We start from the raw sequence: 14,728 nt of genomic DNA, 5'->3' as shown, positions 1-14,728 counted from the left end.
TTGCATGAGCAATACCATACATACTCACCTTCAGGTCTCGATGCATGACACCCCTGGAGTGGATGAATTGGACTCCCTCAAGCAGCTGCCAGAATATGTGAATAGTGCATTCAGGATCCACAAGGTCAAATGGACCTGAGTTATATCAAAAAGATAAAAAGTAAGATTTTACCATTTCTTTTAACTTCGTTGAAATTAAATTTTATTTAATATGAAATATTAGGGATAGAACCAAGCAAATTAATACATGTCAAAGAATTAAACAACTCACCTGTAAGTGATAGGCCCTCTGTTGATTTCCTATTCCTGTCCAAAATCCAATCTTGAAGGGACCTCTCACACAACTGCATTTGTATATGCAGCATGAGGTGGAATTGGATCTAAGAATTAAGAGAATCAGACTTGGAATTTTTATGACACCCCAAAGTGTTTGTCAGTCAACTAATTAATTTTTGAAACATAAACAGAAATTACTGGAGAAACTCAGCAGGTCTGGCAGCATCCGTGGGAAGATAGCAGAGTTAACGTTTTGAGTCCAGTGACTCTTCATCAGAACGGTTTGTAAAAAGTAATTTTTGAAGTGGAATCATGATGGAAAGTTAATAAACATTGCAGCCAATTTACACACAGCAAGCTCCCACAAATATCAAGGTGATAATGATTAGGCAATCTGCTTTTATGATGTTGAATAAACATCGAACAGGTCCCTGAGGAGAGCTTTTCCTGCTTTTCAAAACAGTGCCATGGGATCATTCATAATTATCAAGAGGGAAGACTCAACATCTCATAATATTTAGTTTAATGTCTCATCTGAGAAACAGTACTTCCAACACTGCTTAATATTTCACTGGGAGTATCAGCCTATAGTTCCATCCTCAATTCACATTGTAGATGCAAGTTCAACTACAAACATGTTTTCCACCAAATATAAGGACAAGAGGAGTGACATTCAAATCTACGTAATTTTAACTAATCTGTTGCTGATTGTAGTTTTAATGGTTACACAAATAGACATCACACAAGTGTAACAGTGCAGAAGGAGGCCACTCAGCCCAGTGTGTCCATACTCACATCCCTTACATCTTTTGCAAATTACTTTAAATCTGCAACCTCCAGTTCTTAATTCTTTATCAAGACTTTCAATATTACAATCGGATTAGCCTGAACAATTGTAAGCAATTACAATAGACCATTCAGCACAAATGATCAGTTCTGAAGGAGAGTCATATTGGACTCAGAACATCAACTCTGCTTCTCCTTTCACAGACGCTGCCAGACTCACTGAGTTTCTCCAGAACCTTCTGTTCCTATTTCAGAGCTCCAGCTTCTACAGTACTACGCTTTTAATTAGTCTGCATGTTAGGACAGTCCTTATGCTTTACCTAACCTGAACATTTTTGATGGGACGGTGTAAAAGGAATTTTACTCTGCATCTATCTGTGCTGCAATTGACCTGCTCATTCTGATTCCTATACTATAGGGAAAACTTTCTTATTTCCAGCACTAGCAATCCCTTATGTTAAATTTCAGCAAAGTCATTCTTGAGCATCTGAATAGAAAAGCATGCAGGAAATCTTCCCAATGAATGCTTCTTCCTCACCTTGGACTCGTGGTGCATATCTGTGAATGATGAGCCATCCTCCAGACTGGAGTTAATGTTAGCATGGGAAGATGATCCTGAAATCTCCTCTAAGACACCAGTTACTTTTTCCTTTGCCCTCTCAATGTCTTCTGCCTCAGTTGCCACTGCTTCAACCAACGGGTTCAAGTTGCTCTTTACAATATGAGACTTTTGCGTCTCAAAGCTTGGACATTTTGAAGGAAGGAGTGAAGAGTGCACCTGGATATCTTTCATTCTCGGGAGTGAGGCTGGTGGCTGACATATACCAGCATTTGCACATCTTGCTGCACAGTCTCCATCATAGAAGAAAATGTGATTGTCATTTCCCCATGAGGTGTTTGTGCACATCTCCCCCTCAACCAGCTTGCTCCTTGACAAAGTCCCTCCCTCTCTTACAACAGAATTGGTTTCTGCAAATATGATACTCGAAGAACTGGTTTCTATGTTCTGGGTGGAAGAGTCTCTGTAACAACACAATTTTGAAATCTTAGTTAAGTTATCAAATTAGCAAACTAATCTTAACAACAGGAGAAAAACATATAAAAATACTCCCTAATGCAATGAAATATATTGGGCTATAAATCCCCTTGACTGAAACTTTGGGTTGTCATTTCCCCCACCCAAAGTGTTTTCTTACCTTTCATATTTCCTTTGTTATCAGAGTAATTATATTTTAGACTATTTCATTGGTTAGTTTGGACGTTCTGCAACATTATCAGCTTTATGTTTGGCATACAGCACTGCCTTCTCCAAGTCAGAGGTTTGTGGGTTCAAGATTCACTTCAGAGACTTGAGCACAAGATCTAGGTTGACAGTCCAGTGTAACATTTAAGGAGTACTTCATTATCAGAGGTGCTGGCTTACAGACGAGACATTAAATCAAGGCAAACCCTGCCTTGCCCTCCCAAGTGGACATGTAAAAATTCCTTGGCACTTTAAAATCATGAAGGATATAGATAAGGTTAATGGTAGGTGTCTTTTCCCTCAGGTGAGGGATGTCAAGACTAGGGGGCATACTTTTGTGGTGAGAGGAGAGAAATTCTTAAAAGTTATGAGGGGCAAATTTCTTTTACACGGGTGGTTCATATATGGAATGAACTTCCCGAGGAAGTGGTGGATGTGAGTACAATTACAACACTTAAAAGACATTTGGATAAATACATGAATAAGAAATGTTTGGAGGGATATCGGCCAGGAACAGGTAGGTGAGACTAGTTTAGTTTGAGATTTTGTTCAGCATGCACTAGTTGAACCGAAGGGCCTATTTTTAAGCTGTATGACTCTGATCTATTCAAGGAAAAGCAGGTGACTCCACCGTAATGTTGTGCTCAGTAATTATCTCTCATCCAACATTATCAAAACAGAGTATCTGGGCATTACCACGTTGCTGGGTGTGGAAGCTTGCTGTGTGCAGATCAGCTGCTGAATTCTCTATAATATTTCAAAAGTATTTTATTAGATGTAAGTTGCTTTGGAAGTTTGAGGTTGTGAAAGGTGCTATAACTGCAGGTTTTTCTCATGTTGACACAGATTAACATTAAGGTTTGGTTCTGCAAATACCAGCAGCCCTCCTATAATCTTTATTTACATTTTGAATTTGAGTGCTCAACCTGGGCTGCCATACACAGTGCAGAAACAAGGGAGTACTGCATTGACAAAGGTGCTGTCTTTCATTAGAGATATTAAATTATCAAAAAAGATGAATGAGCAAAATCTTAAAGTATTAATCTAGAGATGAGCAAGGAATTTCCAAATGTTCTTGGCCAATATTCCTCCTTCAATCAACTCCAACGTAAGGAGTTTACACGGTCATTCACTACGACATGCAGATTTAATTTTTGTTTGCCTGCAAAGGAGAAATTATAGTTCAATAGGTGTAATGAGTTTTGGTGTAATGAGTTTTGGAATATCCTGAGGCTACTATAAGGTGCAATATAAATGTGAGATATTTTTAACACTTAACACTTTTAAGCGTTTTTAACACTTCTTTGATATTCATCTTAGAAATCAGAAGTTAGTATTTGCATTTCTATAGCATCTTACCCGACAATCAAATCTTTAAAGCACTTCAAAAAATAAGTATTTATTTTTAAAATAGCTAACACAGAAGCCATTTGATCCAACAAACAGCAATATTAGATTAGATTTCCTACAGTATGGAAACAGGCCCTTCAGCCCAACAAGTCCACACCGACCCTCCGAAGAGCAACCCACCCAGACCTATTCCCCTACATTTACCCCTGACTAATGTACCTAACAATGTGGGCAATTTAGCATGACCAATTCACCTGACCTGCATAGGTTTGTACTGTGGGAGGAAACCCACGCAGACACGGAGGGAATGTGCAAACTCCATACAGACAGTCACCCAAGGTGGGAATTGAACCTGGGTCCCCGGCGCTGAGAGGCAGCGGTGCTAACCACTGAGCCACAGTGCCGATCAGACAATAATTTTTTTAGTGATATTATTTGAATGTTAAATGCTGGTCAGGGCATCAAAGGGAACTCCTGCATTCTTATTCAAAATAGCGCCACAGGATCTTTTATAGCAATATGAGATACCAAACAGTGCCTCAGTTTAAGTTTTCATTCAAAAGGAATTGTAGCCAAATCTGATTCTGTTCTCAAAACCATCTACCCATCTGCAAGAACTGACCACGTACAGAAATTGTGGTTAATTTTCTACCACCACCCAGTCACTAGATAGGATACTGCTCATAAGACACAATTTCAAAATTTGCAAGAATATAAAACCGGAAGCGTTGTGGACCATGAGGTATTGGTAGAATGGGCCAACAAGTGGCAGATGACATTTAATGCGGGGAAGTGTGAAGGGATTCATTTTTGTTGGAATACTGCAGAGACAATATAAAATAAAGTGTGCATTCTAAGTGGGGTGCAGAAGCAAAGGACCCAGGTTCATAAATCTTTGAAGATGCAAGACAAGTTGAAAACACAGTTAATAAAGTATACACCATCCAGAGCACACAGACTGCAAAACCAAAAAGGCTGTGTTAAACTTTTTTAAAACACTGGTCCAGTCTCAAGTATTGCATCCAATCTTGGGCACACTTTAGAAAGTGACAACACTATAGAACGTGCAGAAAACAATTACAGGAATGGTTTCAGGTAAGAGGATTGTTCAATTAGGTAGAAAGATTAGACAAGTTGGGACTTTCCTCCTTGGAGAACAGAAGGCCAAGAAGAGATTTTATGGAAGCATTGAAAGTCATGAGGTATCTGGAGAGAATAGATAGGGAGAAATTTTGTCCATTAGTGGGTGGATTGAGAACCAGAGGGCAAAAATTTAAGATAACTGGCAAAAGAAGCAATGGCAACATGAAGAAAAACCTCTTGACACAGCAAGGTCTTTGGATCTTGACTGTGTTGCCTGACAGTATAGTAGAGGCTTAGCCAACTGACACTTCCAAAAAGGGAATTGGATTATTATCTAAAAAGGAAAAATTTACATGGCTAAAGGGGAAAGGCAAGGAAGTAGAACAACATGAGCTGTTCTCTCACAGAATCAAGACAACACAGATACAGCCAAAAGGCCCCCTTCTGTGACCATTGTATAATTCATTCTGTTTTATTAATCATATAATTGCAAAGGAAGCCTCAATTACTCGCACACCTCCACTCTTTCTGAAGGCCTGCATTTTTAACTTTTTCTTCTTTTTCAAGTGGTTTAACATATTTTCATTTGAAAATTATGACTTGCCTTTTAGACAGCACATTCCAGATCATAAACAAACTGATAAATAAAGATAAACTCACCTTCAAACTAATTTATTTTTCTAATTATCAACAATTTGTCTTTTTTCATTACCTATCACCTCCCCTGGCAGTGAAAACAGAGTAAATAAGCAGAAACAATCAAAAGCTCCTCACAATTGTGAAGATCTCCATTCAACCTCCCTCAACTTTTTCTGCTCTACAGAGAACAATCCTGGTTTCTCCATGTAGTTTTTTTCTTTCCAACTTTTGGTATTTTTACAACTAATTTAAGAAAATAAACGTACCTGCAATCTTCTTGACCAGAGGGACTTTTTAATGTACAGAAAGTGCTGTAAGGTATTTGATTAGCTAAATGATATAAAGAAAGGAAAATGTATCGGTTAAGATGTGTCTCTGGAAGAAGGCACACTTTTATACTCATATTGGTTTTTGTAGAGATGCAGTTTAACTATACTTTTCAGAGGTGGTGGCTGTATATGCTCCATCCAAGCAGTATGATAGCCGACAATGTGTAGATGCTGTAGGCCAGCCAAAACTTTAACCTCTCTCAGCACCTAAAAATGAAAAAAAATTCAGCAAAGCCTAGAATTCTCACAATCGATTGACTAAGAACTAACTGAATTGTAGAAAGTCTGAGGGGATTGAACAGATTGTATCCCTATGACCAAGCCCTCACAATATCAGTTTACAGATCCATAGACACAAGTAGTCAGTCTCATACCCATTGCAGGTTTACAATGAGGTTACCACCATGTTCCTTCACTGTCCTTAATAGAAGGTTGATAGCCATTTTGCATTTAGTATAACACTATAGATTCTTAGATTAGATTCTTAGATTCCCTACAGTGTGGAAATGGGCCCTTCAGCCCAACAAGTTCACACCGACCCTCCGAAGAGCAACCCATCCAGACGCATTCCCCTACATTTATCGCTGCATCTAATACTAGGGCAATTTAGCATGGTCAATTCACCTAATCTGCACATCCTTGGAATGTGGGAAGAAACCAGAGCACCCGGAGGAAACCCATGCAGACACGGGGAGAATGTGCAAACTTCACACAGACAGCTGCCCGAGGCTGGAAGCTATAGTGTGATCATGACTGAGGTCATCTCTTCCATTAACATATAGAACAGGAGGTGGCTATTTATACACAAAAGGAAAGATTTGGGAGGGAATTCCAAACTTGAAGCTCTGGTAGCTGACAACACGGCAGCCAAGGCTGCAGCAATAGAAATTGTTGATGTGCGATGGGCCACAATTGGAAGAGTGCAGAATCTCAAGGAAAGAAATACAAGAGGTCGGGAGTTCTACAATTGTCAATAATTTGGCTGCAAACTCAAAAATACAAGTTGCAATCTGCCATGTAAATATCAGGACGATCCTCTTTAACTGAATACCTTCATGCAGTCGTATCTTGTAATTTTCTTCATAAGAATCTTCTTTATGGCATAAAGCTGTCGATCCAATTTATTTCTGACCTGGAATAAATTGAAAGAAGAACAAAAGTAGAATTTCTAATTAAATAATTTTAATGCGTGCTGCTCATGTTTATGGTTTCATTATAGAGACATTAAGCCATAGGCACACAAATAAGACAATTATTTAACTGGCACTGCCTTAAAACCAGGCGTAGACTGCTCAGGAACAACATTCAAGAAATACTTCTTTGCACAAAGGGTAATGGAAATCCAGAAATCTTTTCCCCAAAATCTGTTGCGGCTGGAGGGTTAATTGAAAATGTGAAAACTGAGACTGATAGTATTTTGTTGGAAAGAGGAGGTTAAGAGTTACAGAACCAAGGCAAGTAAATGGAGACATAGACAAGCTACGATCAAATTAAATAGCAGAACAGATTTGAGGGATAAACCTTACTTCTGTTTTGATGAATAGAGGTATCAACCTCCCCCCCCCCCAAGTATTCTACTACAAAGAGTGCCATTCAGGAGATGTTCAGTATCTTCAGGCTCATGTCAGCTCATGAAGGGAAAGATAGCATAAACAAGGGGGTCCTGTATCACATACTGTTCCTCCAGCTACATGCATTGCTATCTTTGATTTGAAAATTTAAAATTGAATTCACTTAGACCAGAGTTCTAAGATAGAAATCAAAATAAAAGATTTTTATCACACACCTTATATACTTTTCCGTAGCTACCTTTTCCCAGTCTTTCAATCTCTTCAAACTCATTCATGTAGCGAGATGTCTGTCCCTGGAACAGAGCTTCCTTTGTTCTGCACACAGATCAAATAACTTCAATTAACAACATTCTAAATAATTAGACTACAGTAATGCTGATCAATCACATTTTAAGAAAATAAATAATAGAATCATGTATACAACATAGTACAGCAAATTTTTACTCTCCATCCTTAAGAAAACTTCAATAGTACCGAAGGAATAGCAGTCAAACCTTCACCATAGTGCTGTTGGAGTGAAGACACAAATGTGCCCAGTCTGTGTAAGGATTTCAGGTTTCCTTCCCCACTAGGATGTTAATGAACCAGTTGGACTTTGAAACAACAATCAAAAGCTTTATCGTCACTTTCGCTGACACCAGTATTTTATTTCCAGAAGTAAAAACAAAATGTACTACAGATTCTCAAACAGACCAAGGTGGGATTAAAATTCTGACCTCTGGATTATTATTCCGAAAATAAAACCATTGCACTACAATAGTCACTATGACCATCACATACCTGTAGGAGAGGTGGGTAGGTGCTTCTCCACTGATAGCTTGCCCCTAAAATCAGGAACACAAGATAAATTTGAAATAGGCTTTGTTTACTGTAAGCCCAACTCTTAACAACTGTGTAACACCAACCTGAGCTAAAAAGCTTTCTAGTGAAGGTTTAGTCATTTCTTTGCTGGGATTGTCCCAGTTTCCTGCTGTATCGCTCTCTAAACTGTCATGACAATATAATTTGTAGAATCACAGAATTGTTCCAGGGTGATAGGGCAGGGGGAAGGTAACTTGGTAGGCGACAGGTAGATGAAGGTGGAGGGGTGATGGTGATAGGTCAGAGCAGAGAATGGAGTGGATTGCTGGGAAGGAAGATAGACAGGTAGGACAGTTCAAGAAGATAGTGCTGAGTCAGAGGCTTGGATCTGGGGTGATGTAGGGGGAGGGGAGATGAGGTAACTGGTAAAATCAACATTGATGCCATGTGTTGAGGGTCCCAAGGTGGAAGATGAGGCATTCTTTCTACAGGCATTGGTGGCTTGGATTTGGCAGTGGAGGAGGCCCAGGACTTGTATGCCCTTGGCAGAGTAGGATGGGGAGTTGAAGTGGTTGGCCACAGGGTGGGTAGGGTTGTTTGGTGCATGTGTACCAATAATGTTTCCTCAGACGTTCCGCAAGTTGGTGTCCTGTTTCCCCAGTGTAGAGGAGACCAAATTGAGAGCAATGGACACGATAAATGAGGTGTTTGGATGTGCAGGAAAAGTGGAAGAAAAGATGGGTCGCTACATTGATGGCTTTATCAGTGCCATCCTGTGCTCCCACGAGGCGGTTGAACAGTTCATCAACTTCACAAACACCTTCAAGCCTGATCTCAAGCTCACCTGGACCATCTCAGACACCTCCCTCCCCTTCCTATACCTCTCCATCTCCATCTCCGGCGATCGACTTAACACGACACCTACTTCAAACCCCACCGACTCCCACAGCTACCTAGACGACACCTCCTCCCACACTCCCCTCCTGTGCAAACACTATCCCTTACTCCCAATTCCTCCATTGTATCTGCTCCCAGAAGGAGCAATTCTACTCCAGGACATCCAGATGGTCTCGTATTTCAAGGACCGCACTTTCCCCTCCCACGTGATCAACAATGCCCTCCAGCGCATCTCCTCCACTTCCCGTACCTCCATCTGTGAACCCCATCCCTCCAACAAGGATAGAACCCATCCTCATAGAACATAACAGCGTAGTACAGGCTCTTTTGGCCCTCGATGTTGTGCTGACGTGTGAAACCAATCTGAAGCCTAGATAGATAGATATCCTACACTCTTTCATTTTCATCCAATTTTTGATCCAAAGGCCATTCTTCCAGTCCACTAAGTTCCTGATACAGTGCATTACCCTCTGCCATTTCTGCCACATACAATCAGACCCCACCACCAGAGATATATTTCCCTCCCTACCCCTATCAGAGTTCCGCAGAGACCATTCTCTCCGCAACTCCCTCGTTAGGTCCATGCCCCCCACCAACCCACCCTCCACTCCTGGCACCTTCCCTTGACGCCGTAAGAGGTGTAAAATCTGTACCCACACCTCCCACTTCACCTCTGTCCAGACCCCAAAGGATCCTTCCACATCCAAACACCTCATTTACTGTGTCCATTGCTCTCAATGTGGATTCCTCTACGCTTGGGAGACAGGACACCAACTCGCGGAACATTTCATGGAACATCTCTGGGACACACACACACCAAACAATCACACTGCCTTGTGGCCAACCACTTCAACTCGCACCGCCCCCAACTCCGCCAAGGACATGCAAGTACTGGGCCTCCCCCACCGCCAAATCCAAGCTACCTGGAGGAAGAACACCTCATCTTCTGCCTTGGGACCCTCCAACATACAGAATCAATGCGTTTCCTCATTTACCCTCACCCCACCCCTCATCCCAGATGCAACCCTCCAACCTGGCACCGCCTTCTTGAACTGTCCTGCCTCTCTATCTTCCTTCCCACCTATCCGCTCCACCGTCCCCTCCAACGCATCATCATCACCCCCACTTGCATCTATCTATCGCCTTCCCAGCTACATTACCCCTGCCCCAACCCCACCTTCCTAATTATCTCTCAGCCCCCTTCACCTCCCCATCTGCCCATTCCTGATAAAGGGCTTATGCCAGAAACGATGATTCTCCTGCTCTCGGATGCTGCCTGACCTGCTGTGCTTTTCCAGTGCCACACTTTTCGACTCAACTGCTGTATTCAGCAACTTGGATTCAGAAATGTGCTCTGAATCTACTACAATCAGTTTCACAGTTTCTGAACATTTGCCGGTGTAGCCAATTTGAGCACCACAAGAATAATGACCAGATAATCTGTCAGAAGGTTGCAGGTTCAAACTCACTCCAAGGCTTGACTACATGAATTAGGCTGTCACTCTCAGTACCTGCACTGGCAGACATGTTGCACTTAAGGTAACATTACCCAAAGCCCTGTTCAGGGATCAGATCAGATGGACATAACTGTTTTCATTGTACTGTTTTGAGCAGGGTTGCTATCCATTGTGTCTTGGGCCAATATTGATCCTTCAATGATAACTAAAATATATTTTCTGGTCATTAAGCTCCCACAAACAGTGGCGATAAAGTCTGCAAATTGACTACTATGTTTCTTGCATTAAGTCCAAAGATGTGCAGGTTGGATCGATTGGCAGTGCTAAAATGCCCATAGTGCCCAGGGGTGTGCAGGCCGGCTAGATTAGCCATGGGAAATGCAGGGTTATGAGGATAGGGTTGGGAGTGTGTTGGGTGGGATGCTCTTCAGCGAGTTCTTTAGACCTGATGGGCTGAATGGCCTGTTTCCGGAGAGTAGGGATTCTATGAAGACACCGACTACAATACAGAAAGTACCTCATAGCGTGTAAAGCATATGGGGAGTTCTGAGGTTATGAATAGGTGCTACTGAAATGTAACGTGTTACTTTCAAAGACTTCTTAAGACTCTTAAGGGTAGAACTCACTAACATGAGCTGGCATTGCACTCACCTGTCGATACAAGCCGTTGCTCACTGCTTGTAGCAAATTTGTAAAAGCCTGGTTGTGCTGCAGCCTCACAGTGCTGAACTCATCACTGAAAGTGATTGGTGAAATCAAGTGCATTCCTGCTAGTTTATGGCACAACACTGAAAAAGGAAAAATTTAAATTTACAAAGGGCCTTTCATGACTTCAGGCAATTGTATAATTATTTATTGACAATGATGTACTTATGAAAGTTAGTCATTCCGATAATGTATTGAAAACATGATCCCACAAACAGGAATTGAACAATAAATATCAGTCTAGATACCAAATATAATTCCCATGATCTTCTCCAAAAGGTGCCATAGAACCTTTTATATTGACCAGAGTGGGCAGATGTAAATTCTGTTTAACATCTCTTCCAAAAGACAGCATTTCTAACACTAGCATTCTGTCAGTGCAGAATGACAGTGTCCCCTGGTATGGGAGGTTAACCCACAATCTTGTGATTCAGAGGCAAGTATATGCTATCAACTGAAGCATATCTGATAGTTGAGGCTGAATGAGGTTACAGAGATCAAGAGGAGCAAAGCTATGGAGTAATTTTACACAACAGCCAGCATTTCAAAAAAGGCATTTCTATACGGAGAGAAAATGTAAATCAGCAAGCACGGGGCGGGGGGGGGGGGGGTGATGGATGAATGGGATTTGGAAGAAGTTATGAGGAAGGATCACTGGACCTGAAACGTTAACTGTGGATCTCGCTCCACAGATGCTGCCAGACTTGCTGAGCTTTTCCAGCAATTGCTGTTTTTCATAAAGAAGTAACGTTCTGGATGATCAAGGTCAATATCAATGCTGAGTGTAAAGGCTTCTTTCCGAAACAAAATGCTTCAGTTATCTAAAATTGGAATTTTAGGACACAAAAACAGGCTATTTGCCCAGGAAATCTATAGCAAAACTGGAAGAGTTCAGAAATATCAGAGGATTGTTAGAGGCTTCAAACAGTTAAGAGTACCTGTATGTTGTTTTAATCTCCACACTTAAGAAAATCTTTACATGCATTTGAAGCAGTACTATGAGAGGCTGAGCACACTGGATCCAGTGTTCGGAAATATGAGAGACAAGCTCATCAAAAATGCCATATTCTGCATGAGTTTGATAGGACAGTTATTGACTGAATTTTTTACACTGATCAGGGAATCTAAGATGCAGAGTCTTCCTGCAAAGAATCATTTCGGGCTGAGATGAGTACAAACCTCTTCACTCAAAGGGTTTTGAATCTTTGGAATTCTCTCACCCAGAAGGTTGTGCCATTGCCATCACTGAATGCATTTGAGGCTGGGATAGGCAGATGTTTGGTCTCAAGTAATGTGGAAGCAAGCAGGAAAGTGGAATTGGAGCCCAAGGCCAGGATGAATCAGGATCACATTGAAGACAGAGCAGGATCAACAAGCCATGCTGTCATCTCCTGTTCCTTTTCCTCAAGCTGTTGTGTATCCATGGGTTCATTTATCAAGTCCACTGAATAAAACATAGATTTTGCAACATTATGTAAACTAACATTAATTCTTCTTCTCTATATCTTGACTTCATTATTTCACCTTTATACAATCCTTTTTTGTCAGTGTTGTGAGAGTTTGCCTTCCTCAATCTTCTCTTTGATACATAATTTATACATTGTTAAAAACATCATCCGCCCTGCTTTCTTTTCAACTCAGGAATCACCCTGGACTCTGATCTTTCAGCCAAATTACTCAACAGGACCACATTCACTGTGTCTTACATTTAAACAGGATCATTGAGCGCTGAGGATTTTTCTCATAAATAAAGCAGAGATGTTCCAGGAGTGAGACCAACAATAGCTGGTTGGGAATGGCAATCGTGAAATCCATCAATGTTGTTTTGGCTTGGTTGCATTCTAGCAAGCTACACTGCTGCATTAGATCGGTTTCTGTAATTAAAGGACAGGGGAGAAATTTAATTAAAATAGTACTTTAAAAACGGTTTGAAAAGTGTATGTGTATACACACACACACACACCCCTTGGCAACTGGTTATCACAGCTCCTGATGTTACAACAGTGACTACACTTTGAAAGTAAAAAGCATTAATTGGGTTGTGACGTAGTTTGAGGGATCATGAGGTACTACAGAAATGCAGATTTTTGTATGATTGGCACAATTTTCAAGAGGGGTAAGGGAACAGAGAGTCACATGGCATGTCCCAAATCTTTGAAGGAGGCAGGGCAAAGTGAGAAGGGCATTAAAAATGCATTTGAATTTCAGCAGCAAGAGAGATGGAAACCAGAGTTCCAACTCTGGTAGTTAAAGAAGCATCAGAAGGATGGAACTTTTTTTTAAAATCAAATTTGGAATAACTTTCAAAAGAGGAACTGATTATATAGCTGAGCAGGAAGTATATGGGGGCGGGCGAAAATAGGACGAGGCGAAAGTGAGGACTGCAGATTAGGGTCAAGAGCGTGGTGCTGGAAAAGCACCCGAGCAGCCCGAAACATCGATTTTCCTGCTCCTGGGCACCACATTCTCCCCAAAGTGTGGTGCCTAAGACTTCAGTTGAGGCGGAATCGGTGTTTTATAATGGTTGGCCCAAGGAGTTAGCACAGCGCGATGAGCCGAATAACTTGCTGCAGTGCAGTCACTCTGTGATTGCGGTGTCCTCGCATCTGCTCACAGTCGGCGTTTGAGAGCCGATAGCCGGCACTTACCATCGAAAGTGGCTGGAACTTGCTGCGGCAAACTAAAGGCCAGCTTGGCCCGAGGTCGCCGCAAGTCATCGTCGGAGTCCATGTCCCGGGGACAGCGGGTGAGACTCGCTCCGCTCTACACCAGGGCATTCACGGCGGAGAGTGCCACACAGAGGCGGACCCGGAAGCACAATCCAGAGAAAGAAAAACATTGCAGCTGAGACAAGGTTTCTGCTCAAACTGTGCATTCCTGCTGTGAAGAGAGAAGTGACAATTAGGAAAAAGAAATGTAGCCTTTTCAGAGATTGACAAAAACTTGCATTAATGTAGCGTATCATCTTCAGGATATCTTAAAATGCTTTACAGCCATTTAAGCACTTTTAAAGTGTGGTTGCTGTTGTAGGAAATGGCTAAGACACTAAGAGGAGCTCCCCTGCTAATCCTCATAATAGTGTTGTGGAACTTTTACATTTCCCTCAAAGGTAGAGGGGTATGATGCTTATTTAAATTCCCTAAAAGCTACAATGCAGTGCAGCAGATGTGGTCAGGCCTTTGTAATGCCCTTCCATACAGTTCTTCCTAACATAGACAATCCATCATTGAATGAACCCTTAAAATATCCCACTAAGAGCTCTTGTAATATCACTACCTCTGAGCCAGAGGTCTAAGTTCAAATCCCACCAACTCCAAATATGTGTTATAATATGTCTGAGCAAGTTGACTTTAAAATAATTCTATGATATCCCACTGGTATCAAATTTCAGCTCCACATTTCAGAATTCTGAAGAAACTTCAGGCTCCCACTCCATAGAGAAATCAACTCTTTAACTGCCAAATTCCAGACCTATTTTCCAGTATTATCAGAGCCCAAGATTATGTACGATTTCCTTTTTGTGACAATGCACCTTCCCCCATCACTGTTCCATATGGATTCTAGCTCAAGAATTGAAGGCCTTCAGAATTT

At 41.4% G+C, this 14,728-nt stretch overlaps 2 protein-coding genes across 2 annotated transcripts in view; one reads left to right on the top strand and one right to left on the bottom strand.

Annotated features, from left to right (window-relative positions):
- The window catches only part of eif2ak1 (eukaryotic translation initiation factor 2-alpha kinase 1), a 38,496-nt gene extending 24,574 nt beyond the window's left edge, over nt 1–13,922 (bottom strand). The window contains exons 1-11 of the mRNA XM_043711379.2: nt 13,786–13,922; nt 12,844–13,011; nt 11,084–11,220; nt 8,058–8,101; nt 7,493–7,592; nt 6,758–6,838; nt 5,814–5,913; nt 5,644–5,707; nt 1,601–2,084; nt 272–380; nt 29–135 (exon numbers count right to left, since the gene is read on the bottom strand). Coding sequence (XP_043567314.1) covers nt 29–135; nt 272–380; nt 1,601–2,084; nt 5,644–5,707; nt 5,814–5,913; nt 6,758–6,838; nt 7,493–7,592; nt 8,058–8,101; nt 11,084–11,220; nt 12,844–13,011; nt 13,786–13,867 — 1,476 coding nt within the window. The 5' untranslated portion in view covers nt 13,868–13,922. The remainder of the gene's footprint in view (nt 1–28; nt 136–271; nt 381–1,600; nt 2,085–5,643; nt 5,708–5,813; nt 5,914–6,757; nt 6,839–7,492; nt 7,593–8,057; nt 8,102–11,083; nt 11,221–12,843; nt 13,012–13,785) is intronic.
- The window catches only part of usp42 (ubiquitin specific peptidase 42), a 187,495-nt gene continuing 186,623 nt past the window's right edge, over nt 13,857–14,728 (top strand). Inside the window, exon 1 of the mRNA XM_087997901.1 lies at nt 13,857–13,991. The gene's annotated coding sequence lies outside the window, so the exon portion shown is untranslated. The remainder of the gene's footprint in view (nt 13,992–14,728) is intronic.

The sequence above is a fragment of the Chiloscyllium plagiosum genome, unplaced genomic scaffold, assembly GCF_037043375.1.
Source record: "Chiloscyllium plagiosum isolate Xiang-an unplaced genomic scaffold, Cpla_swu_hap1 HiC_scaffold_20, whole genome shotgun sequence".
In the NCBI taxonomy this organism is placed as follows: domain Eukaryota; kingdom Metazoa; phylum Chordata; class Chondrichthyes; order Orectolobiformes; family Hemiscylliidae; genus Chiloscyllium; species Chiloscyllium plagiosum.
This window is presented reverse-complemented; position numbering and strand designations above follow the sequence as displayed.